Source organism: Tasmannia lanceolata, unplaced genomic scaffold (assembly GCF_043159265.1).
Source record: "Tasmannia lanceolata isolate RefF3 unplaced genomic scaffold, GAP_Taslan_0.1 ptg000006l, whole genome shotgun sequence".
NCBI lineage: Eukaryota > Viridiplantae > Streptophyta > Magnoliopsida > Canellales > Winteraceae > Tasmannia > Tasmannia lanceolata.
In genome coordinates, this window is record NW_027518683.1 from 8,373,659 (window position 1) to 8,390,783 (window position 17,125).

At 38.1% G+C, this 17,125-nt stretch overlaps 1 protein-coding gene across 4 annotated transcripts in view; it reads right to left on the reverse strand.

The window, feature by feature from the left end:
- LOC143879538 (sister chromatid cohesion protein PDS5 homolog D-like) overlaps window positions 1-14,702 on the reverse strand; it is a 40,548-nt gene extending 25,846 nt beyond the window's left edge. For 2 of the 4 annotated variants that reach the window (XM_077381972.1, XM_077381968.1), the window contains exons 1-6: window positions 14,546-14,702; window positions 14,174-14,345; window positions 9,323-9,526; window positions 9,013-9,194; window positions 2,162-2,288; window positions 1,872-2,069 (exon numbers count right to left, since the gene is read on the reverse strand). In XM_077381972.1, coding sequence (XP_077238087.1) covers window positions 1,872-2,069; window positions 2,162-2,288; window positions 9,013-9,194; window positions 9,323-9,526; window positions 14,174-14,275 — 813 coding nt within the window. In that variant the 5' untranslated portion in view covers window positions 14,276-14,345; window positions 14,546-14,702. Of the gene's footprint in view, window positions 1-1,871; window positions 2,070-2,161; window positions 2,289-9,012; window positions 9,195-9,322; window positions 9,527-9,879; window positions 9,948-14,173; window positions 14,346-14,545 lie in introns of those variants that run through there. The other 2 variants (XM_077381969.1, XM_077381970.1) reach the window with 2 other exon arrangements.
- Window positions 14,703-17,125: the final 2,423 nt, after the last annotated feature.

A 17,125-nucleotide genomic window follows, 5' to 3' on the forward strand; every position in this document is an offset into this window, starting at 1 on the left:
GACTCTAAATGAAGCAGACAAAGTATTGGAAGAAGAAATCTTCTCTCATGAAATCAAATCACTTCTTTTGGAATTGGAAAAATATATAGCTTGGAGGTGCCTTCTATCGAGTGTCTGCGGAAAAGTTTTTGGGTAAGTAGTATCAATCTGGTAATTTGTTAAGGTCGGTGCTATCAGGATGAATGGGACTTAGCTTGTAAAAAAAATCGATGGCATATAGAGACGAGTATGGGGCCTCAAAGAAATGTTGCTAATGGCATGGGGAACAAAAATGTAGAAATGTTACTGTATTTAGATCTTTTCTATTGATCTTACCATTTTTGGGTTCTGGGTATGGCCAATCCAGTTTTTTTGATATCTTGTATTGCAGGACGGGACTCCTGGTCCATAATGCTATTCTAATATTAATGAAATATGTCATCTTTCAAAAAAAAAAAAAAGAGGAGGGTGTCATCAGCGAACTGAAGATGAGAAATGATTAGCATTTTATTTAGCCTAGATGTGTGGAATGTCCACATCACCTATGGTCCACCATACCCATCTTCCCCATGGCCCACCTTCCTCACTTTTTTCCAAGGCCTACCATCACCTAAGCCTTAACCCACATATTACTTAATAAAAACACGGACTTGCTATTATTTGTAAGCGGGAACTTACTATTTTTAGCATGCACGGACTTACTATTGTTAGTAAATCCGCAAAAGACCCCTCCACCCACTTTAAAAAAAATCCCTAAGGTAAGAAGCCCTAAGACTTAGAAATCTTGGAAAGAAAGTGAGAAGAAACTCCTCTTCCGTCAAAGTACGCCTTTGCTTCCCTTGTTTGATAGCTCGTACTTTATTTTACTTTATGAGATATGGTTTGAGAATTTTGGATCTGTATAGAACTCTGACCTTAGATTATAGCGGAATGGATTTTATGAGATTTTCATTCCTGTTATCATAATTTGTTCTGATATCCATGCATACTAACGGAGCTGAGACCATGGTCGTTGCCACATCACCAGCTCGTGTTACCACATCACCAGCTCATGTTACCGGGTTCGGGGCATGACAGTCTATTTGCATAAGGGTTTTAGTGGCTAGATTGTCTCATGATGGGCTTTTTGTGTTTTTGGATGTATCTGTCTATTTGCAGAGGAGAAGCATATAGCTGGCCAACACACTTGTTTAGATAACTACATCTCTAGCAAAAAAAAAGAAGGCCCGTGAGTCCGTCTTTGTTAGCAAGAATCAACATCAAAACTGGGTCCCGGTACCCACGGTCTAGATGGCATTCACCCGTATATCGATTCTATCAAATTAAACTTCGACGAAATTTCGCGACGTAACCTCGTGCCAATAAGAGTGGAGATAAATCTAAAAATACAATGTGTTAAGTTAATAAATCATATTTAAGGCTGATAGGTAATATCTGTCAAGACAAAGTATAGACAATAGTGTAACTCACCAGTCTCCGAGTTTTCAAGGTGCCTTAAAATGGAAATCTAGTGGTGGAAGAAGATTCTAGGAATGTCCTTTTATGAGCAGTGAACTAGACAGCTCGTCTCTGGTAGCTTAATTTTTCATTTGGATTTGGAATAAAAGCTTTCTGTTAAAAGAAAAGGAGAAAGAAAAAAAGTTGCTATTGTCAAGAAAATTAAACTTGGGTAGTAAAGTTAAAATGTTAGCTAATAATGCCAACGAAGTAGATGAATAAATTATAAAACTAATGTCCCTAACATGTTCATGTTATTAAAGAGTTGCGGAACGCCGAAAAAACACAGTTGCATAAACAAAACAAAATATGGAAGAAATAATTAACAAACAGCCTTTAAGTATAACAATAAAATTAAATGTAGACATAGAGAATAATAATAATGATTAACGCACCAAATGTTGCCTTGAAGCATTTAAATCGCTATGCTCCAGGGCATCAGAAGTCTCTTGGCATACAAAGGCAACAATTTCACTGTAATCGTCCAAAGAATTGCCCATAGATTGCACTTCTTGCATCAGGTAAGGTTTGAGCTTCTCAGCACAATTTTTAATTACCTTCTCTCCCAATCTGCGTGCAACGGGCAAAAGAACCTGAAACAAAGACCAATTCCGATCAGGACTGCTGCACATAGAAGATGCAAACTCAACAAAGTGAAAGGGTTTCAAGCAAGAGCTAAAATTACCTGATTTTCCTTCTTCACACTACCTAAGAGGCAAGAGAGAAGCTCCGACGAAATTTCTTCACTCTCCTCCAATACCAGGGTCATAATTGTCTCCATGGAGGAAACAACATTGCCTGGATGACTTTCCCTGGAAGTTAAACACAGTATTTTGTCGAATCATGAGTATACATTGCCAAAGATTAAAACCATGCATTAAACAAAAACACACAAAAAAGCAAGTAACCAGCAAAATAAGTGAAGAATCTAGTCATGAGGCAAGGATTTTATGGCAACTAAATAGCAAAATAAAATCTGGTTAGAGTTTCGGAAACCAAATCATTTAAATGCACAAAACAGTAAAACTAAAACTACAAGCCAAATTAGTAGCGCGGGTCAAGGAAGATGAGTAGCACTTTAATCAAAGAAAACTGTGTCTTGCATGCAGTAGAACAAACTATTATACTAAACGATTGGCTAGAACCACATTTTCCGTCTCCAAAAGAAAAAGTTGCCACTGCGCTCAAGGAAATTACAGTCATGCCAAACAGATAAAACAGGAGACAGCACCTTGCAGACCATGATCCATAAAAGAAAACAGTCATAATGTGTGGATCTTAAACATAGCAGACAGGTGCAATAAACTCTAAATAGTATTTATTCAAGTATCTATGTCGACATGTACTGATTCTGCTGACAAAAGATAAGCTCAGGTTCAGAATTTACTGAAAAAACTATGCAAACCAGTACGGGAATTAACCGGTTCGGATACCAGAAAGATAGAATTTCACAACCACAAACAATGAGGTAATTCAAACCCTAGCTAAAACCATAGGGTACTTAAAAGGGGACCAACATGACGGAGGGAACCAGAGTGAGTATTGGGTTTCTTTTTCTGTGAAAACCAGAACCAAAGAAAAGATAACTTGAATAAAATTAAGATTTTGCAATGCATCAAAAAATCAAAACCACGGAAAGACAAAACACCCTTGAGTTTTGTTCCACTTTTTTTTTTGGGGAATAGCAGCCAATAATATTAATGCTGCACTCCTTTCGAATTCTAAAATTTTGTAATGCATCAAAACCTTTGCAAGACCCAACACCCAAAGAGTTTCTAACACACTTTTAAACTTCTAAGTTAGAATGAAGTGCTAGAATAAGCAAAAATACATACTTAAAAATCATCACATTAGCATAAATGCCACTCGTACTGGTTTAACAATATCATAACCTAGTAACATGCAACCATTCAAAAATAATAATAACAATAATAACCTAGTAACATGCATTGTCACACATGTATGATAATCAAACACATAATACATTTCACATGTAATTTACATAAATATTAAAAAATAATTCATACAGCACATTTCACATGCAATTCATATAAATATAATTATGTAACACACCCACGATTTTGGATTCACTGGGTTCCAATTTCAGAGTCCTGGTATAGTATATCCCATAAGGCAATGTAGCTTACGTAACAAAGGATGATCACAAGGAACTTTCCATGTTCTCATAGGAGTAATATTTGAGTTAGGAATAGGTTGATTGCAATAGGATTATTAAATGGTCCATGTAATGATAGAATTAGAATTTTTTTTATTTGAAATGATAGAATTAGAAGTTTAAATTTAGAAAGTTGGGAAAGCCTCTAAGAAACATGTCATTTTCTAATATAAATTAGCTTTAGGTCTCGGTTTTCGATCAACATGATAATTTACATTTTATTAGGATTTTATTTTATTTTTTTTATTTACATATTTATGGTCCTGGATGTGGGGGGTGTCCACATCAACCAATGGACAACTTTACGGGCCTATTTCTCATGGCCCACTACCTTAACCATAAACCCAAACTCACTTGAAAGGCCTTACTTGCATTTTTATGCTTTAGGAGTAGTTTATTGATGAACACAAAACGACTGAAATATTTCCGTTTCTATTCCCACCGAAACTGAAACGAATACTGAAACCAAAACCCTAAGCGCATTTGTAGCATACTATATAAGTATGTGTTACATAATTATGTTTATATGAATTGCTTGTGCAATGTGGTACATGCATTATGTATAAAAATTTATACGAATTACATGTGAAATGTTGCATGTACTATATTATCAGACATGCGTGGATAGGGCATGCCACTAGATGTTCGACGATGGTTTTATTTTTTTATGGCAAGATGTCTGATGTTGTTAAACAATTATGGATGGCCGTCTGCTTATATGATGATTTTTAAGTATGTATTTGCTCTTATATAATGGTTTCTAAGTATGGATTTGCGCTTATTCTAGCACTTCATAAAGCTTCATATTAAAAATCTATCATTTTTATATGTTTCCATACATTTCCATGATGTCAACATATTCCACTGAAATTTCCAACTGTCGAAATGTTTCCATTTCTGCGGTGACCGAAGCCGACACTGAAACCGAGATTTAAAACCTTGCCTTTGACACTCTTATCACATTGCCCTGATCATAGTAACCGCCAATATTTCAAGCCTAGATAATGTATGGTCTTTAGCCCTTTTTGCAGCAGAGATGGATGAGATTGAAAACCAAACTTGAGCTGGTGGAATGCCATCTTCCAATAAGGTGTGACGACTTATATACTCGGATGTCTTGCCTAGAAGATCTCTTGTGTGATGTTACGGTATTCTTCTTTTTTTCTCTCCTCTTCTCACCTTCTCCACGCATCTCTCTCCTCTTTTTTTCTATTTCTGACTTGCACCATCAACCTCCATTAACAATCATTTCCATCATCTTTAAACAACCAATCCATTGGCAACCCTTTAAGGCCTTAAACCTATGTTTTTCCTTCACCTACAACCAGTCCTCACTCATACCAATTACCGAACACATTTCCATTTAGCTCGTAGCCCTGCGTCAACCTAAAACCCCCACCATAAACCTCTGGACATATTTAAAACCAAGATCTGCCTTGCGATGTTAAAAGATCCAAGAAATGACCTCTAAAGGGCCATTTTTTTAACTGATCTAACAAGGGCTATTGCCTTTCAATTCAGCCATTAACCCAGATTCCTTTCCTATCAGTTTAGACCATTACAAGATCAAGCAACAATCAAGAACCTCTAATCTGATTGTATAGATACCCAGAAATTTACCCAAGAACCTTCCTAAATTAACCCAGACCTTGCTTACAAACATGCTGCCAAACCTATGCTAACCTCTGATTTGTGGACACGGACACGGGTGTCGCATGTCGACACGGACACAGAGTGTCGGACAAGGCAAGTTCCAAAAATTTAGAAACGGGGACACGGCTAATATAGAAAGTGCATATAATCATGATTTGTGGACACACATTCGTGCGCTGAGTTTTGACACGGATACAGGGTATCTGACATGGCAACCCCTAAAAATATAGAAATAGTAGCACTAATACACATGCATACATGTAAAGTTATTGGCACTTCTAGCAATACATTTAAAAGTGTCTAAAGGAGTGTCAACACGTGTGGACACGGGTGTCGTGTCGGACACTGCACGACACGTGTGTCAGCAATAAATTCAAAGTGTCGGCCAAATCATAGATGCTAACAGCCCACCTTCTAGGACAGCTCGAGTTTTAAGAATCACAACCAGTACTCTACTTCCCCCCATACCCATCCCCTACCTTATCCCTGTCCTAAAACCCCCCGTAAACCCAATTCCAATTGCTTGTAGAGTCTACAACTTTGAACTATTTATTATCTAAGCCCTCACCACCTTTTTAGACGGCTACACCCAAACCGCATTTGATAACCTATTATTAAATCCCTTGTTTCAGCTCAATTACACACCCAATACAAACTACAACTGTCCTAAAAACCCTGTCAACACAATTCCAATTGCCTGTAATCAAACCCCTCATACCCTTTTTTTAATGGCAGCAAGAAATATATTAAAAACAAACGGGAAAATCCCGAGACCGAGATTGTCACAATACAGGTACGAACGATACAACAGTACAAATAAGAAACATTAAAAAAAAAAAAAAACAATACAATATCAGAAAAAACTAGGCCCCATCCGAAGGAAGAGAAGGGAACTAAAGAGCAATAAAATATCAAGGAGGAAGGAAGTCAAACAGCTCTAACCCCTCCTTGAAAACCCCATCCCTTGCTAGCAGGTCGGCTTCACCATTGGCAGACCTGCTGACGTGCTGAAAGGCTATGATTGAATCCCCCACTTGGTCTTGAATCTCGTCAAAGAACGGGGTGAATCTCCATGGGTAGGAACGAGATCCCCTGAGCCATCAGATTACATTCAATGCCTCCCCTTCCACAACCAATTGGGTTAGGGAGTCTCGAATCTCGATCTAGAAGTTTGATACACTGATGAACTACTCGCACCTCCGCCTCACTAGAATCGAAGACCCGTATGGGACTCTAGACACCCCATCTTACCAGCCCCGCCTCATCACTGAGCATATTGAGAATTCCAGCTGGACCCGGATTTCCCCCATCAAAGTTGTGCTTCAATGGGTCAGGGGTTGGAGCCTTCCATTCCTGGGTAATTGAATCCCTAAGCTCTGAGCTGAAACAAAGCTCTCCCCGACCATTCCATAGGTCAAAAGCAGACTCAAACTTGAAACATGGAATGGTTTTCACCCATTATATGGTTAAGGCGATCAATTTCAAGAATATGAAAGAGGAGCTCATGGCGAAGCCTTTAAATACTCTATCATTTCTCTCTTTCCATAGAACCCAGATTATTGCTAGCAGAGATACATACCAAAGGATCTTTCCTTTCTTTCTCATGGGTACTAGCGGACAACCCTCTAAGAGATCAATGAGCTTCTATGGGAATACCCAGGATACTCCAAACCTTCCCAACAATTTACTCCATACCTCCCTCGGCAATTTGCAATGAATGAACATATGATCAATCGATTCCCCAGGATCAACACAAAGAGCACAGTGGTTAATGATCAACATATAACAACTCCCACAGTAGATCCACTGTCTGAATCCTATTAAGGAGTTGTCTAGCCGAAAGCGCATACCCTACGAGGAGCCTGGCTATTCCACAGTATTCCACACTCTGGCTACTATAGAGGGTGCAGGGAAAGACATCGATTGTTGATACAACGCTTTGGTAATGAACTCCCCTGAAGAATTCCAGATCCAAACCCTTTGATCTTCACCTGACTGCTCGATGTAACACCCTTCTAACATCTCCATGAAACTGGCCACTGAAGGAAGCTCTCTGTCAAAGAATGCCCTTCAGAAATTCAAATACAGCGAAAATTTGTCCCCTCTCCTTTTTTCTTTTTTTTTTTGAAATGGGACTTTGTCCCCCCTTCTCTCAAAACAATCTCGCACGAGAGCCTTCCTTATTCACTGCCACAACAAACAAGCCCAGAGAAAGTGCCTTCAAGGGCAGCTGATCACCACCAATTATCTATCTAGAACCTTATCCAATCCCCCTTGTATACTCTGAGTCTAATTCCTTCCTTGAACTTGTGCACGAGGCTCGTAATGTCCCTCCAGACTCTCACCCGACTATCTGAATATGTCATCAGCCTCTCAGCGTCTCAGCGAGGAGCCATATTTAGTTTTAATCACTCAAACCCCACATATTTGAAGCTTCCTCACCTCCCATACCATAACAGTCTACAACTTATGATAAGTGGACATAATTTCATGTGTCTAGTGTCGACACAAATAGGAGGCGTCCGACACGACAACCCCTAAAAATCCAAAAACAGGGACACGCCTGCACGAGTACTGACATAAAATTACAGATTAATAATCATAATTTGCAACAAAATAAATATAGTATTCATTTTACAAACTAATAATTCTTACTATTAAACACTAGTAAGCCTCGAAAAAATATTAGATAATCATATAGCAGTGCATTCATTAATCTAATCTAGTTATCTTTAGTCTCCAAAATGCATCGAGAAACAGACCAATTGGAAGAGTGTTTGTTTAGTGCTTAGGTTTGGGGAAGGGGGGTTAACAGCAAATATTAGCTAAAGAAGAGTTAATGATAAAAGAGGAGGTAAACAAAATATTTGATAACAAATAGAATTTCATTTCACACACTACAATAACGTCTCGACACGCCCGCATTAAGTCTGACAATTTTAGTAGTTCGCCTACAAGTGTTGAAACGAGTGTCAATGCGTGCCAACACGCATGTCAGTTGAAAATCAAAGTGTCAACTAAATCATAGTCTACAACTGCAAACTCTTTATCATTTAAACCCTCAATACCAATCCTTTCTACAGTCAAACCCTATTCGATAACCTATTACCTTTGTCTAAAATTCACCACCCATGTTTTAGACCGGTTACAGACTACACCTGGCCTAAAACCCCTGTCAACATAATTCCTATGGTAGAGGACAATATTCTGAGGCAAAGCGCTTCAAGAAGGAAAACAGTCCCCAATGAACAGATTTCAGTACGGGCAAAATTCTTTCCAGATAAATAATTGGAAGAAAAGCACCCATTAAAATGATGTTGCTTAAGTTGTTACATAAGCATAGTTTTATACATGCATACACACGACTGGTTAGCATGTATTACTTAATCGCTAACAGCCAACAATCTTGAGAAGGAACCAAACAAGAGAAAAATCTAGAGTACGTAAACTTACGACTACAACAATTAGTACAATCGATGCACCAAAGAACCAGCTGCCAAAGGTGCAGAATACAGAATAGTCAATCTAGTTCAAGAATGATTTCTGTTAAAAGCTAAAGCTGCAGAAAAATCATGACCTCCAAGAAGAGGAACAGGCTAAAACAGCCTGCAATGTATATAATAATTCCATATCAGGAGCTCTTCCTAAATAGAAACAACCATTACGATGGCAGAACTAACAAAAGTACCATTGTTAACTTTTGTTACCTTATGGCTCTTAGAAAATGGTGGAACATCTCAAGAATCAAAGCATCACATTCGAGGTCCAGCATCACAACACATGACCTAACATTTGCCAGGGTTTCAAGAATTGAAACCCTCTTAGAATATGAGCGACTGGACATATCAGACAAATCTTCAAAGGCCATAACAATCAACCTGAAAATTTCCTGAAAAAAAATAAAATGGACACGTACTGAGAAAAGTATTTGGATATGCATGAAAAATACAGAACTTACGGCTGACAAACAGAAGGGAAAATATAGTGGTGAAAACATGATAACCACAACTTTAGTACCTTCATTGATTCATCATCGTATGGAGCATCTGGTGCCGTTATTCTTGTGATCTCACTGATGCATGATGCCACAGCAACTTTTACATCCACATCTGAATGTTTCAAAAGTTCTTTGGCTACCAATGCATTCATTGACGGTTGGAGGGCATTTAGTGTTAACTTGGGTGGTGATTGTTCCACACACAACAAACAGCCCTCAACTTGCTAGAAACCAAAAGGATAAATTAACCAGTGAATCGAGAAGAAGCAAATGCAGTTCCTAAATGACAGAAAACAAATAAATGCATAATAATTAATTAAATGCCTTAAAATGGCTTAGCTTTAGGGATTAAGCATTCATGCCATGAATGCAATGTCACAATATGATGAAGCCCACACATATGTGCATATGGATAATGCCCCGGGTACTGGAATTTATAATATATTAATTACAGCATATCTACAACTAAATAATCAAAAAATTAAAGTGCATATACAACAACAGTAACAAATAATAAGCATGATAATTATTGCAATGAGTGTGTCTACTATTTGATGAGTGATACTAATGCAGCAACCTGAAATATCCATGTGGTGTCCACTACTAGGACTGGCACCATATCATGTTAGAAACAGTATCCTGGGCCTGCCCATGAAGGTATCACCGTATCAGGGTATCAGCGAACAAATGGAAAAGCCTCAAAGTAAAGGTATACAGAAAAAAAAACTATTACACATTCTCATTTACAAAGGAGTTTAAGAATACTCAGAAGTTGGATTCATATATAATGCCAAAATGGCAGAAAACTAAGAAAGAACTGTAGTTTCAATACAGTCTCAACCTTAGAATGCAACTGAATATACTTTTAGCAAGCCGAAAACACAAGTGTTGGGTGTGGTCCTATAGAGAATAAGACAATAACACTGTCATAATGTAAAATAAAAACAAAGCAGAACCAGTAAATGCAGGCAAATGATCTAAACAAACTTTCATCCGGATCATGGTTCATCGATATTATGGAAATATATATTTGCAATCATCATAAATCATTTATCAGACAAAAAAGAATTAAAATACGAACCTAGCAACGAAAGAAAAAACAGGAACAGCATTTTTTTTGAGCGGTAATGAAGATTTAATTTCAAAACAAATGAAAGGAAAACAAGAAAGAGCCAAGATATTGCTATGTATGAGGTGTCCCAACGAAAAGAAGAAAGTAGAAATACAGCAAACAAAAAAGAATTAAAATATGAACCTAGCAATGAAAGAAAAAACAGGAACAGCATTTTTTTTGGGCGGTAATGAAGACTTAATTTCAAAAGAAATGAAAGGAAAACAAGAAAGAGCCAAGATATTGCTACGGATGAGGTGTCCCAACGAAAAGAAGAAAGTAGAAATACAGCAAAGAGAGACCAAATAAGGAGAATGAATCAATGCTGACTATATTGCTCCTTTCCATCCCACCCTAGCCAATTCATCTGCCATCTCATTTGTAGACCTCGGCACATGCTTGAATCTCATTATGTTGGGTCTCTCATTTCTATTTTTTTATTGGCATTACTATAGTGGGATTTCAAAAAAATGAACTTCATTTTAAGCTTCTCATTAACTGCAGGAGTCCCACTGCCGCTAGCACCCTCTTTAGCACTCCTTGAGCTAATCCCTCATTATTTTCGCGCATTAAGCTCAGGAATACGTTTATTTGTGGGGCAATCTGTCCGCATAAATCTACCACTTCAAAGATATAATAAGCAAGTCTCCAATGTCTAACAAACATTCTAAGGCAGATGAAATAGCATCTGCCAAATTGAACTCAAAAAACATTAATAAATTAAGCTCATCAGTTTGGGTATTCACCTTGGATCTGAACACTATTATGATTATTCCCAGGTTGATAGGGAAAAATTGTGAAGCCTCCTTAACCAAAATTCAATGTATACCACTTTTTCCACATCATTCGCCTGATGATGATGACGAGATTATGGAACGCATGGTTTGAGGCCCCTGGTTGACTCTTTTGCTTAATCCTCTTCGATGGTACTTTTGATTGTGTTCCAAGGAAATTAGTAAGGGGAGCAAGCAAGTTTGCTGCACAAGCAATAAATCTGGTAATGGTAACGAGGGGATTGCCAAGTGGAAAAAATACCATTCGAATTGCCTTGATCGGATCACATAGCGTTAGCGGAGCGGTAAACTTCACAGCAGGAGCAGTCTTTTACTTTACTACAGATAAACCGGTTGGAAAGCAGGCCAGGCGGTCGATTGCAACACGGGCAATCATCATCCAGTTCGGGTGTGACATTTCCTGATCTAAAATTTTGTTAGTGAGCTGGTTCTGTTCGGTCTCTCCCTTAACCGAGGGGGGTTCTTTTTTCTTGAATGAAAGAACAACGAAACCAACCCGGTCAATGAGAAAGGAATAGGAGAGCGACTGGGTCACTAATGGCAGGCTCAAGAAGAGCGGACGGAAGGGCAAAGTCTCTAGTGAAGCGACTAAAGGAGCACAACGCGACAACGCCAGCGAGGCTGTAGACGGTCCCCTCCTGCTTTGGCCTTGGCCAGATCCCCCATCTTTTTGCCTTCGCGAGTTTCCCCTATTCTCGGGAAGATCCAAGCCAGGTCCCCCGACACCCTCCTCCTCCATGGCACTTAAGGTTCTTTTTTTTCACTTTTTGTTTAGGCATGGCACCAGCTCTCCTCCATGGAGGAGTTATGTTATACATATTCTGCTTGTGATTGTGCCAAGAAGAAGCAGCCTGAACTAGCTAATCGGGACAGTTCGAAAGAAAGAATTTCTAAACTGAGACAGAGCCAATGAATGAGCTGAGTCTATACCACTGTTTCCACATCATTCGTTCTTTAGTTCAAGAACATTCTATAAACTAAGGGAGAGGTTTGTAAGAACAGATGAGCAGAATCTGATCAAAAAAACGCAATTTAGTAAGGGGCTGTCCTTTTTTCAACAAAGAAGCTAACTAGAGATAATCAATAATTGTTTACAAAAAACCAGGTCAGATATGAATAGAAAAACAAACGCTGCTTGCAGATCAATTTGTAGAAACACCGAATACATATGGAAGAATTTACAACGAACTCCCATAACATCCCAATCAATGTCAGTTATGATACAGAATAAATGAGAACGTGTTCCAATCTGTTACATAGAGTTAAAAAATCCAAGGAGCAGTCATCCATGAACTTACCATGTCTTGTTCAAATGTCAGGTATTGCAGATTGTAAGTCACACTAAGAAGAAATGATGAATAGTTTGATTATCTTTGTCTGTGGGAGAAATTAAAGGAAGTTCAAGAAATAAGAATGAACACCATTCATAAAAAAAGGAATTGGAAATTTACTAAAGACACCTCCTGCCAGTTGTTGAACTAGATTTAAAATCATGTCCAAGTTTAGCGGCCGTACTTTGCTCAATAGTTTTCAAAGTACATCATTACATAACAATAATCGCATGAATTGATGCACACAAATTGTGTTGAGATTAAGAAGTCCAAGCCTTTGGTATCAATAAACTTAATGGATATAATATTTGGAGTTTGGACAGCAAGTTGAAAGTTAATGTCACAGGTGCTATAATAATAAAAAGTGGGGGAAACCTTTGGCTTCGTACTTAGGATGTGATTATAAATATACTCTTTCGAGGCTCTCTCTCCATCCTTCTTAGCATAAAGCAGCAACAGGTGCTTCACAGGAGCTCTGCTACAGCTAAAGAAGAACTTTATGATTGGTTTCTTTAGTTTTACAGTTAGATTTAGAGTAACCTTTTGGAATGATGAATTACCATAGTATCATCACTTGAACTTCTTGTAAATGGATTTGAATCCAACATCCAGATGTAGACTCTAACCCACTAGGTAAACTTGGCAAACTTTCTAAAATAAGTCCAAAAAAAAAAAAAAGCTGAGTAGTCTACAAGCATGGTGTTAAATTTCGACCGAAATGGCACTTACCCGAAATAGGTAATTATTTCGTACAAAATTTCGGAATTTCAGTCGAAATTTCGTTATTTCCGAAATTTCGTGCGAACTTTTAGGGATTTCGACCATATTTTTAGATTTTTTAATTATTTTGTAATTATCCCGAAATTTAGACCGAAATTACCGAGATTTCGACCGAAATTCCTAGAATTTCAACCGAAATTTCAGGGATTTCATTAACAAATAAAATATAGTTTTTATTAAGTTGCCGGATTTCGAGTGAAATTTCGATTTTTGTGGGGCCTGAAACCGGTAACGAAACCGAAATTTGAAACCTTGTCTACAAGTCACAAAAGACGCGACCAAATGGGTCATACTCAAATGTCTACCCTCCAGAACACCATCTCACATAGGTTCATCAGAGACAAACAGATGGATTTGAATAAAGCCACAATCTCACACATCAGATATAAATTCTCCCCCAGGTACAAAATGAGATACTTGCAAACCCAACACAAATCACGTGACAAAACCTCATAAACTAAAACCATAGTGAGATCCTGCCCTAATTCCCCAAATTCTTTTCACCCATTCTATACAGTATCTCATAAAGCCATGCATTTCCCTAATCTCTGCATATCAAGGAACTAACATCCTCTAAAACTTCCAATGCCGTAAAGAGTAAAACTGAAATACAAACAAACAAGAAGAGGGGAGAGAAAAAATGCAATTCGACATGGAAACAAATGTCTCAATCAAGCATAAAACCCTAAAAGAACCAGAATCAAAAACCCTACAGCAACCCCCATCTTCTACATTCTCGCTCGGATTGAGACAAATAAGGATAAAGGAAATAAAAGAAAAGAAGATAGATTTCTTGAAATAAACAGACAAATGCATTCAAACACGGAGAATGAACAAAGGATTAAAAAGGCTTACATCGAGAAGAGAGAGAAGTTCTTCGAATGTAGAGGGAGGGTTGAGCAGTTTGTTTCCAGCCTCGAAGAGCTTCTCCTCCAGTTCTTTCTCCGCAGATGCCATTCCTCTTGCTCTATATCCTCCAAGATTCAAGGACCGTTAAAACTCACACCATTGAAACCCTAACCAAACCCTAGAAACCACATTTACGATCTAGGGTTAAAAAGAAAGAAGACACATAAAGGTGGTGAAAACAAAATACTGGGGTTTTTTCACAGAGAGAGAGAGAGAGAGGGCAATAAACTAGGGTTTTCAGAGAGAGTTGGGCGAAAAAAACTAGGGTTTTCAGAGAGAGAGAGAGAGAGTTAGCTTTATTGGGGCGCGAGGTTTTACCTGTATTTTTTGGAGGCGAAATGAAATGGATATTTTTAGGTTTTTCCCTTTCTTTCTCTCGAGTCGTGAATATGTTTGCTCAGTGTTTCTAAGAAATGAAACGAGTCGAATTAAGTGAGAAGAATTCTAAAGCGTTTTAAAGAGAATCGGGAATCTCTCGGATTTCGCTCGTTACAATGACTTAAATGACCTTAAATGGTTTGCTGAAAGTCGCGTCTGTCCGTGTCGATCTGTTGTGTAAATTAAATGGCGCGGGTGGGGTCGCCCTCGCTACTTAATTTTTATTCAGACCTGCTAGTGGCACACGCCTGTTCTGCTCAATTTTTCAGTAGAGTTTTTTGTTTTCTGATTTTTCAGGCTTTTCTTGCCCTATCCTAAGTTCCTAACTCAGTCCCTGTAATATCTATCCCTCTACCACTGTCCCTCACCGTTGGGTAAACAAATAGTCCTGAATTTTTATAAGAATTTAACTGTGGCATAATCAGGACACCACTTTTTTTTCTTTTTTCTTTTTGGTTGGGGGGGGGGGGGGCGAGGGGGGCATTTCAATATTTTTTCCTCCTTTAATTCCATTCTGCTGTAGTTTTCTGCCCCTTTAACTACATACATTCTTCTGAACCAAATGTCGGAATCAGAATATGATACCACCATCAATGCCTCGTTAGTAGAATCCGTAATCGATGTTGCATTTAAAGGGCTTAAAAGAGCTTATTGAGAACAGTAATATTCTACTGACAACCCTTTAAATACTACACGACAAGATGCCTCGCCCGTCTTTATTAAATATGGAAGCGTTGAAATCATTTCCTTTTATCTTTTATTTTCATTATGTTTAAAGAGAAATCATAATAAGAATCAAATTAGGATGTCGATTTTGATTTATTATTCCGGCAATCCAAGTGGAGCCACTGAGGAGTTAAAACAGTTGCTTGTCTAAAATCCAAATTGTTACTCTGGTGGGCCCATGTGTCGCTTGAAAAATATTTATCATCGGTTTATCTTAGCCTACTAATTGCTTGATTTTTTCCTTCTTTTTAATACGAGACCGTTGAGGCTATTCTTTATTGGATAGCAACTAGGTTTATTTTATCCTTGGATGAGCTATTTGTGAACCTCCTTGGTTAATTTTGAAGAAGAAATACTATCGGAATTACCAAGGGAGAGAGAATTAATAAAAAACGTTAAAGAAGCACATTGTTTCAAGAACGTGAAAGCAACACTACTATTATTCACGTTGAACCAGTATTTATATTCATAAGTTTGAATAATAAAAGGACTCTCACTAGATACAACTAGTTATCAAGGATAAAAACAAAACTACTCTAATAGTTATCCAACTACAACCGACTCAATTGTGTAAACCAAAAAGAAACCTAAAAGGACTCTCATGAGTCGGTGGTGACATGTTCACACTATCTGTCCTTTTTTATCATGATGAGAAGAGTCCCAACGAGTGCAAATGTATGAGCAGAGGTAGCCTATCCCAAGTTGTTATTCTAAATAAACAAGGGGTTTTTGAAAAATAAATCTTCTACTTTGCGTAAATTGCAAAAACAATATTCTACTTTCACAATTTGCAAAATAGAGTCATCAAATTTGGCTGAATTTTGCAAATCAGGTCATGCCATCAATTTGTGACCAAAACACTAGCTGGGGGTTAGTATGGATTATACATAGACGATAGTTGGAGTCCGCGACTCTCCTAGGGTTCCGTCATCTAGAATCTCTGGGGAAGAGGATCAAGGGCGGGGGAGAGATGGGCCTAGCACGAACGAACATAACTTCCCCGTAGGTCGTTTTACCAATCAATCGATTGGACCGGAAATTGGGATTTGTGATCCGAGCTAAGATCGGTTCTGGATCATGGGATCTTTTTCTATCGGCTAGAATACCTGTGACAGTCAAATGATATGTTTTGATGACCTCCTCATCAAAACATGAAGTGCTAATGGTGGGCCCCACCCAAATGCATGGGTTTGTTTTGAGTTGGTGGGGCCCACCATATCAAAACATATCATTGAGCACATCACGGGTATTTTAGTCATTTTACAAGGTAATTTTCATCTTTTCGGATATAAGGACATTTTGGTTTTTTTTATGAGTTAAAAATCTACCATGAGTATTTTGGTCACAAATTGATGGCACGACCTGATTTGCAAAATTCTGTCAAATGTGGTTACTCTATTTGTAAATTGTGAAACTACAAGACTGTTTTTTTGCAGTTTAAACAAAAAAAAATACCTGTTTTGTGAAAAACCCTAAAGTTATATTTGGAAAACACCCCCAAAACAGGCTCCCATGCTGAAAATAAAGCAGGGGGGCAAATGGCTGATCGAGTAGCCCATTGTCACCTTTTTTTTTCTTTTAAATATTTGTGGGGATACGCCTTCTCTCTTTGGTTTGTCTGCACGCGTGTCACAATGGAGCGCATGTTGCTTTTTTTAAGCAAGGGATCCCATTTTGCAAGCAACCCTCAATAAATTTATTCAAGCAATATAGCCAAACCTAGAAACTGCTTATCCAACAAAGTTGGGTGGGCCTAAATATGACTTTCATTTGGGCTCTCATAATTACCCCCTC